Here is a 10,448-nt window from a genome sequence, read left to right on the forward strand (position 1 = left end):
GGAGTCCACAGCCAGCCAGCCAAGCAGCAGAATCTCTTGATGGTAAGAATTATAGCTCTCATACTAAGAAAGCAGTTACCCTCTTTGAGGGTGGGGCAGGGGCATTCATTGTCAAAGCACGTTGAATTGTTATATTGACAGGATTTTTATGAAGCAAATTGTGTAGTTCATCTACTAAAAATTTTCGGCTGCTTTCAGTTATATAGGCTTGTAAAATTGATCCACTTGTACATTTAACCTTTGCTTTTTTATTTAGTTACTTAAATTAATTTTAATACTATGAAAACAGTGTATAGCGAATCCTGCTTTTCAGAGCAAGTCCTTGGCTGTTCTATCTAAATTCTTCTAAATAGAGTGTATCTTATTTTAATGAAGTTAAAAGTTCAAAAGAACATCACAATGTATTTTTTTTCCTTTAAGTTGATAGAATTTAGAAAATTAAAAATAAACAAAATACAGCCAGTGCCAGTTATTAGATTAGGCCTAAAGACAAATAGCTGTGAGCATTTAAAAGCATTTACTTCCATTATTTTAGTCTGTGCTCCAGAAAGTAATTCATAACTGTCTCGTTTATCTTTTCTGTAAGTCCTAATATTTGTATGTCGAATTTTTTTTTATTGTTGCTTCACTTATTTTTGTCTTTATAACAGTGGATGGTAATAGTAATTTTAAGTTTTAAGCAGAAATATTTTATATGAATTCCTGTGGTGCTGTGCCTTACCTGGGGCTCAGTGAGTCCATGGCAAAGACATGTTAAAGATCGATTTACTGTTAGACTGCTTGCCTTATACTGTTATAGTTTTTCCTGTCAGATTGGCAAAAATGAAAAGCTACCCAGTTGTGTATCTTGAGTATATTGACAACACTTAAAAGTTAATAATTAGTACAACCTTCTAGAGAATAGTTTGGCTATATTGAAAGCCTGAAAAAGTTCTTGCCTTGGTTCCCTAAAAGGGAAATGTAAAGAATAGTCACTCTATTACTCTTTTTAGTAATGAAAACAATCTAAATATCCAAGAAGATAATATTAAATACAATATTGTAGATCTATACAATAGAATACCATAATGTAGTCATTAAACATGACAATAGATTTATTGGAAAAGGAATATGTTCACAGTATGTTACATTTTTAAAGTGGGTTATAGAATAGTGTATATTGAATAATTCCATTTTATTCTATAGCTATATGAAGATACATTCACACATACCTTCATAGAAAAAAGGCTAGCCTTCTAGGTTTTTTTTTAAATACTGGAATGTTAATAGTAATTATTTCTAGATTGAGAAATTTAATAAATTTCTTTTTTATGGTGTTTTTATATTATACATGTGATGAAGAACTGAAATTTTAGGCTTAAAAAGTAAAATTAAAACTACCAGTGTGAAAACCAAAACAATAATTCGTAAAGATCTATGCACCCCAATATTCATGGCAGCAGTTTACAATAGCCAGGATATGGAAGCAACCTAAATGCCTATCAACAGATGATTGGATAAAGAAATTATGGTTCATATATACAATGGAATATTACTCAGCTATTAAAAAAATGAAATCCTACCATTTGCAATGACATGCATGGACCTAGAGATCATTATGCTGAGTGATATAAGACAGAGAAAGATAAATACCATATGATTTCAGTTATATGTGGAATCTAAGGAACAAAAAGAACAAACTAATCAAAAACAGGCTCACAAAAATAGTGGATAATTTGGTGACAGGAGGAGGGTGTTAGGGGACTGGGAGAATGGGGCAAAGGATTAAAGAAATACAAATTATTAGTTGATAGTTGGGCACGAAGATGGAGAACATGACACAGGGAATGTAGTTAGCATTAATATGATGGCTAAGTGGAGGGCCAGGGGAGGGAGGGAGCAATTGGAATCGTTTTTATGAATGATATAGATGTCTAACCAATGTACTGTATACTTGAAACTAATTAAAATAAATACATTTAAATAAATTTATTTTTTAAAAAAGTACCAGTGCAAGAATGGGGATGGTTATTATACTCCTGGTTTAATTTTCTTTGAGAAATTCAATAGTATATCCCCTTATTTATAATAAGTGAAATAACTGGAGATGGTGTATTGTGTATTTTTTTTTAATAGAAATGTGAAAAAAAACTTCATCCACGAAAACTTCAGGATAATTTTGAAACAGGCAAGTCACTTTCTTTTTAAAATATCTGCCTGGTGGGATTTGGTTTGGTTTTAGCCTAACCTTAATTTTAGTGGAATGTGTGATAAATTGTAATATATAAGCAAGAAAGTGTTGTACATGTTTTATAGAGAGAGCTCATATATGTGGTCAAATTCTCTAAATATAAAACTCGCTAAAATGAACTTATTTAAATGATCAAGGTGAAATTATTGACCTTTTCAATGTGCCGTTTCTTTGTGAATGTCGAGCCTGGGTGCTATGCATGAATATTGTAAAGAAATAGTTGCTTAAGGGTTAGAGAGGGAGTAGAACCTAGTATTGTAAAGGCGAGGAGACCTCATTCTATGTGCAGTGTAAGATATAAGTAAAGGGGAGCACTAACTTGAGGAGAAGAACATCCTTTTTCAGAGGTAGTGACCAGCTTTTTAAGGTGGTACTGAGGATAGCTTTTATTAAAGTGACATTTGGAACTTCTCTATCCTAAGTTATGAAGAGTATGTGTGTGATCTTATTTGGAAAGTAATGCCGATGAATATAGAAAAAGCTCTTTGGTAATACTGATTTAATAGATATCATTCGGAAGTGCAGTAGACTATTTTTTCCTTAGGTGCTATTTTGAATTGTATGAAATTCCCTGTGCCGTAGATAGGCGTTTATTCACCGTCTAATTTAAAGCTTTCATATTAAAAAAAGTCTAAGAAATGAAAAGCATTATAATAATTTTCTTGGAGTACATCTATGATTTAAGTAAGATAAAAGGTATTTTAAAAGAGTTGCTTTAACCCTATTTTAGAAAGTTAAGGTTAACTGAAGAAGCAGGAACCGTTATTAGTTTAGTGTAGATAAGTTATGTGGTTAGAAATCCTCTTAATAGAATATTTCTGGCCACTTTGGGTGGCGGGGACATGATAGGCTGATTGTTTAATTAACGTAAGTACAGAAATAAATTATTATTAAATAAATAAATTATTTTAACACAATCTTTAAGAAGCCCTATGTTCAGGGTATAACTTCGTTATACCCAGCTTACTTGGGCATGATATATGGACGTATAAAGTTTCAAGTTGTCTTGAGAAGAAAGTATAAAAGGAATCTTGTCCTGAGAAATCTCATTTCAGACTTTCTCTCAGCCTCTTGGTATCTATCCCAAACCTACATTCCTAGTCAGGTCCCTGCTCAACTTAAAAAACAAACAAAACAACTCTAATAAGTTAGTGCTTTGTTGTATTATAGTTTTAAAAATACGGATTTTTCTTTAGGTTGATATATTCCCTGAAGAATTGGTAAGCTTCAGCTTTATTTTTCTAGACTTGGAATCTTTACATATCTTATAATTTTAATCTTTACAGTGCTTACTTTTTTTTTTTTTTTTTTGATCTCTGTCAAGAAACAGCCTTTATGTTAGCACAGAATATAAATGTCGGAGGTAAACAAAGGTATGCCCATTTTGGAAAACAAGTGAATGGATATTAAGGGTCTTAAAAGATTGAGATTTTGAATGTGTGAAGTAAGCAATAACCGATTAAACTCAACTGAGTTTAGGGAAAGGAAAATATCTTAGTGGTTCTACTTAGATTTAGAGTGTGGGATATAAAAATATACTACATGAATTCCTTCATAACAAATTCCTTAAAACAAAAATATTTTATTTCTTAAGTTACTGAGCTTATTTATTTTGCTTTTTACACAGATGCTGCATATGACTTACCTTGCTCTGGTGAAGACCAGTTGCTGGAACATGCCGAGGGACAGTCTGTGGCATGTAATGGACATTGCAAGTTCCCCTTTTCATCCAGAGCCTTTTTGAGTTTCAAGTTCGACCATAATGCTATCATGAAAATCTTGGACCTTTGATAGCAGCAGATGTGTTCTGGAAGTCCCAAGATCAGAGACCTGTTGCATTTGAGTGGGTGTCTCTCTGAGCCTTACCTTTCTCAGGTGTTTTAAAGAAATGCAGGGAGGCAATGATGTTTCTGCAGAGATTGTTCTCTGCAGAAGAGAGTAGAGAGAAACATGAGTTTGAACTGTAAATGCAGTTAAAACCTTTTATACAGGTGTACCTTTTCAGTGTTTGGCTAATGAACTTAAGTTACTTTTTATGAGGGCATTTTTTTTCTGTGATTGTGGTTTTTATTTTATATTCTGATCAAGAAAACAGTGTTTGAGTTATCATGAAGTAGCTGAGTTAATGGGAGTTCTCAATCTACCCATTTCAGTGATTGCAATAATGGTTTCCTTACTTTGAAAATTTAAAAGAAACTTAAAATACACAATTACTAAATGAATATAAGAGCTGAAATGTCACAGAAGTCAAGATTGCAGGTCATCTGCTTTGGTGGCATTTTACAAACTTCTTTGCTTTAATCACTTAGGTTCTCTAATCCTCCTCTGCTTGGAGTTTTCTCAAAAGGTTTTATTTAGAGCCAGCATCTGATATATGTTATGTTCACAATGAATTCTTAGCAGCAGTTCATTAAAGGACAAAGTCCTCAGCCTGGAGAAGGACTGAATTGGTTGGGTGGGGAGTTGCTGCTCTAACTTTGCGTTATGCTGCCTGTAGCCAGTAAACCTTTGAGATGGCTGGAGAGAGAGTAGCAGAGATCATGGAGGCCAAGACCCAGCAGCTGCTTTGGTCATGTCTTTACCATCTTGCCGCCAACCCTTTAGTGTTGTACAATGATTTTGTTCTTCTGAAAATTTATTCTATATTACGGTTGTGTAAATAAGTATAGAATACTGACATTATTAGGTTTTACATTGCATCTCAGTGTTGATCTCTGGAAACTAATGTTATATTAGGTTCTAATTTGCATTGTAGCAGAGACTGCCCTGCTTTTACTAAGCATGCTGAAGCCCCTGGATGATGGAGCGAGAATGGAAGGGGTATGCAATTTACCCAAGTACAAGTAAAGCATTTCACTAGGGGAAGATCAGATCATGAAAAACCATACAGAACTCCTAGGAATGTATTTTGCTCTTTTAGGATTCGTAAATCCAAATAAGCATGACCATGCTCATTTTTAATAAGGATTTTAGCTATAATTGAGGACAATCACCAGGGCTTTTAAGGGGACTTAAGTGTTTGGGCTGCTTCTGACCTCAATGAAGGTATCTCTCTCTGGAGGGTGGGGAGGGTGGGAGCATATGCGTGCGTGTGCATCGGTCATGTGGGTTTTAAAAATCATTTTTTTACATGTGGTATCCACAAAATATATCTCTGCTTGTAAATTTTTTTGTAGAAATCTTTATTCTGTATAGCTAGCCTATTTAATAGGGGTTCTATTTAACCCAGTGGGGCTTTCAAAAGAAATGCTATTGTAAGGAATTCACATGGTATTACTTTGCTTTAGCTTTTAAATGGCCTGATTTTAAAGGAGAAATTCTATTTATTAATAAAAGTGTCACCCTCTTGGTGCTAAGCAGGAGAATTCACAATTACAACATTGTGTTGAAAATTAGATTATTTACAATCCTGCATCTTTTAGTGTGACAAATTTGTGAATCCTTCTGTGACCTTTTTAAAAATGCATTATATGATTATGTTTGGGAGCTCTTACTGTTCTTTCCAGAAATACAGCTGCTTTGCTTGGGTCTCCTTGAGCCATATTTATAGTTGGTCCCAGCATTCCAGATTTCTGTTCAATTGTTAAGGGAGTGGAAACTTCGTTTGCCTGACAGGTAAATCATTTTCACTCATTTACTGTCATCTGGAAACCATTTAACTTTTAGAGATTGTGTGTGTGTGTGTGTGTGTGTGTGTGTGTGTGTAGTGAATACTATAGTATGATTAGTTTTCTGGTGCCTAGAGCTGGATTTTTCAGCTCTCACAATACTAAAGCAAGAGATTAGAGAGTTTTTGGCTTTTTTGTTTGTTTGTTTTTTTAATCAGAAGTATGTCTTCTAATAGTGTTGAGCCTTTTCAAGACCCAACAGATTTTCTCTTTTCAGTTATGGCAGTTTAACCATAGTTAAATGTTATTGATGTTGTGCTGCTTTACTTAATGCACTGTGGAACAATAAGGGTGTTGGGATGGGATTTTGATAACTTGAGGCTTTTAGCTATCTTGACAGTTTGAGATAAAAATGTTAAAAGATGGGAGTTAAAGTTTGTGTGTGATGTGATTTAACTATGCAGAAAACGTGTAAGTTGGATGTACCTGCTTTATGTGCATCTGGTATACTTATTCCCTTGAACCTGTGTATTAGTTTCTCAGTGTTCAGGTTACCTTGAGAAAGGCCATGCTTAGCACAGAACTGGATTTCTTCTTTGAGAATTTTTAGCATGGTTTGAAGAAATCAAGTGATAGAGTGTGCTGAATATGCAATAATTTACTTGTATGTGCTGCATTTTAACAAGCTAGATGAGAATAGTTGTGTTGGCTTCATTCCGCTTATGTCTTTGAGAGAGAAATAGGTCTTTGAATCCACTTTTTAAATGTCGTTATGCTCCAACCTTATGAGTTCCAAGCTTCAGTGCACTGTGAATCTTATTTTTTTAAACTTTGTAGGTGCTTTTATGTATAATGGTAATGATTCATCAGATGTTAAATGAATTGTTTTTGTACTTAACCATTGTAATCCAAAAGATAGGGGTATGGTTTACATGCTTGCACAAGTTTTTATTAAGAAATAGCAAATGAATGGCTTTAGGATTTCAAACAGTGACGTTCTTCTGAGACATGGGCATTTAGAGAAGTCTGAGAATCTAATAGAACTCTTATGAGCATTGGTGAAATTTGATTGAAGATCTATGGAAATTAAGTTGGATTTTCATGTTCATATATAAAGGCAAGTAAGTCTATGCTATCAAAGAACTGTGGTCACTGCTTGCTGCTTTGAGCTTTGGATATCCTTATTTTTCTATTAAATATCAATTAGTATAGATAATGAAGATGTGTAGCAAAATTTTATGCTATAAGATTGGATTGGTACTTTGTCTTTTAGTAATTTGCGTGCACAGTAGTCCCTCCTCATTTGTGGCTTTGTTTTGTTTTCCGCAGTTTGTTTTCCATAGTCAACTGTGGTGTGAAAATAATAAATGGAAAAATTCAGAAATAAACAATTCATAAGTTTTAAATTGTACATTGGTCTGAGTAGTGTGATGAAATCTCACGCTTTCTCACTTCCTCCAGCCAGGGATGTGAATCATCCCTTTGTCCAGCAGATAAACGCTGTATATAGTACCTGCCTGTCAGTCACTTAGTCATCTTGATTTTTATACCTACTTGTATCAGTGCTTGTGTTCAGGTAACCCTTATTTTACTTAATAATGTCCCCAAAGCACAAGAATGCTGGCAATTCGGATATGCCAAAGAGAAGTGGTCAAGTGCTCCCTTGAAGTGAAAAGGTATATGTGTATGGGAAAACATAGTGTGTGTAAGGTTGGTACTGTCCATGGTTTCAGGCATCCAATGGAATTCTTGGAATACATCTCCATGGACAAGAAGGGGTCTACTGTAATATCAAGTAAAAGGAACTCTAAGTGAATAAATAGCATCCTTCGAAGCACGGGGATTAAATTCTTCTATAAAACTCAGCATATTGTAGTGATCTTTAGAAATGTTCAGATCTAAGTGCATGTGTACATTAAAAATATTTCATTACCTAGTCCCTCACTTTCTTTTTTTGGTCTCCAAGTTAACTTCCACAGTAAGGAGCAAAGTCAATTAAAAAACCAGGCTTTTGCCAAATTATTTTTCTTACATATTTTGGCTTTCTATATTTTTGTACCAGTGGACCTCTGTCTGCTCAGATTTTGTTTTGATTGACATCTTTTGTGTATCAGCATTCTCTGAGATGTTATTTTCTTTGCATATTAATCAGAGTTATAAGATCAGACTCATTAACGTTTTTTTCTGATTGCAGAAGAATAAGTGTTACCTAGTAATTTTGAGTTGGATTATTTTCTAGCTTGGGGAATCTATTGTAACTTTAGATTAATGGTAAGCAAGACAATATCTGAAGGTATCAATATCCTTTACCTTTAAGTAACCTGTCTCTAGGTAAACAAGTATTAGTGAAACAACAGTTTTGGTAAATAAATCTTATTCGCAAACAACTGTAGTCATGATGAAGTGCACTGCTTTTTTACAGGAACACAACCCGGAATACACACAGCCATGGTCAGGTGTGTGTCATAGTCACTTCATTTGGTAGCTATACATTTGTCACGAATGGCGATCCATTCCTTTTCATCTAGTTGCCCTGTGACAAACAGCATTTACTATTGAAATAGTGATCTGTAGCTAGGGAAGAGAGTCAAGCTGCCTCTCATGCATGGGGGTGGGCTTGAAGGGCTAGCTTCCATGAGCTTCGTTGCTCAGACTTTAAAGTACAAAGAAGTGTAAATAAAATATTATACTAAAGTATGGAAGTCTTATATCTTGAAAATGTTCATAATTGAATCTTTAATCTGGGTCCCCAGAATAATGAAATCACTGGTTAGAGATTCCATTTGTCTTGGATCTTCTGTGGTTAGAGGGGATGGTCTAGCTACAGTAGCAGTTTGAAAGCAAAATCTGAAAGGAGTTAACCTTGACAAAGTGCTTGTGTTAACTGTGTAGTGTTGGTCAAGAGTACTCTGAGAAAAAAGATTCACTACATAAATCAATTGCCTTTGTAACTTTGTTCCACACGGGCCCTCCTCTTAGTAGACTTTAGTCCTTCAGTTCAGTGATAGAAGAAGGCACTGAATGTATATTTGCTGCTTTATTAGTGGGAGGGTTCTTGCAGGTGTGGTTGGGTGTTTTGGTTATTGGCTTTTGCCTCTTGGGCACCATCTGAAGACCTCTTGTATCTTAATCTTTTTTCTTGGTGTGACTAGCCTTGAAGAGGACATGGAGTCCTTCTCCCCATTCTCACTACCCTCCTTGTCCCTTATGTAGAAGAGTTGTTTTTTTTTTAAATTTCTGCTGCATCTGAATGGCGACTCTGCCACTGGGAATTTGCAAGCAATGATCATATCTTGCCTTCCAAAGTTGATCTCACTATGACCCTTGGGCCCACATGCAGAGGGCTGTAGACACCTGTGCCATTTTGAGTGTCTCAATGCATGTAGCCGTCAGATTGGTTTGGGAACAAAGAAAACTTCTGTGTGGTTCTAGGGTGAAATGGGCAGTGTTCTGGTCCTCAGTCTTAGTTTTAGACTTTTTGAGGTAGAATGTAACTTTTTAATTTAATCTTTTAATTCATTGAATCTGAGGTTCTAAAGCAATCTGTAGGTGCAAACTGGTGTGGAACATTTTGGGCTTAAATCTATATTGTTAGTCATTTCTTAAGCTTTAAGTTGTTAGCTAGTTCTTTGTAAAATGATTTCTTGGCTTATTATGCTTTTGTGATATTTAAGAATAGCCTATGGATAGCACCAAATGAATGCAAAGTAAAGGTTTTCAACTGAATAAAATTGAGAAAGGCAGTAAGTATTCCTCAGCAGTTTGGTTGGTTAGATGTGCTAACACGTTTGGAACAGATGAATAACAGTGGACTTGCACTCTTCATGGACTATACATATGCTATGCACTGATAGAAAGCACAAAAGACGACATCTGCTAGAGTTTTTGTGCAGTTCGCCATTGTCCTGCGGCACTGCTCTCATTTTAGGTTTGTTTGGATCTTGCACAAGTACCTTTTAATTTCAAATGCAAGTGTCCAAGAACCGTCTTTAGTTTTACTTTTTGCTCATATTTCACTTCAGGGTTAGATGAGGAGACATGCTAACCTGATTTCCATTTTATAAATATTATAAACTCTATTTCTTCAGTTACAAATGGGGAAGGAAAATAAAACCATGAACTATTTTACATAAATATATTTGTGTGTGTGTGTGTATGTATGTGCACACACTTTTCTTATTGTTTTTGGTTTGCTTATTAGTTTAATACCTTATAAAATTGCCTTTGGGTAGGTATTCATATAATTCAGATTTTTAATTTTACTCGTTGGCTTTAATGAAAATTTCTAACCATCTTATTTCAGAATAAAAGGATTAATCAAGTGGAATTAATAGTTTATGTATTAACTAACTTAAATGCAATCCTCTTATGTAAGGTTGTCTTCCATCTAAGCAAAATAAGGACATATAATTTAGTTTGGATGGGAAAAGGAATAAGAATTGATTTCTTTTTATACCCTATTTCCAAAACAAGCTATGAACAAGTGTCTTTTATGCTGTAGGGACTAGGTATGTTCATGGAAGATATGTAATCTTCAGTTTTTTGGGGAGTAGTTTGAGTCTGAAAAAGGTAAAGATATTTATAATGAGTCATTTCAAACAAATTTTATT

The 10,448-nt window shown here is 34.5% G+C and overlaps 1 protein-coding gene across 1 annotated transcript in view; it reads left to right on the forward strand.

Annotated features, from left to right (window-relative positions):
- The window catches only part of DCP2 (decapping mRNA 2), a 42,451-nt gene extending 35,202 nt beyond the window's left edge, over positions 1 to 7,249 (forward strand). The window contains exons 9-10 of the mRNA XM_011365175.2: positions 2,116 to 2,167; positions 3,858 to 7,249. Of these exons, the coding sequence (XP_011363477.1) occupies positions 2,116 to 2,167; positions 3,858 to 4,021 (216 nt within the window). The 3' untranslated portion in view covers positions 4,022 to 7,249. The remainder of the gene's footprint in view (positions 1 to 2,115; positions 2,168 to 3,857) is intronic.
- Positions 7,250 to 10,448: the final 3,199 nt, after the last annotated feature.

This window comes from Pteropus vampyrus, unplaced genomic scaffold (assembly GCF_000151845.1).
Source record: "Pteropus vampyrus isolate Shadow unplaced genomic scaffold, Pvam_2.0 Scaffold106, whole genome shotgun sequence".
Classification (NCBI taxonomy): domain Eukaryota; kingdom Metazoa; phylum Chordata; class Mammalia; order Chiroptera; family Pteropodidae; genus Pteropus; species Pteropus vampyrus.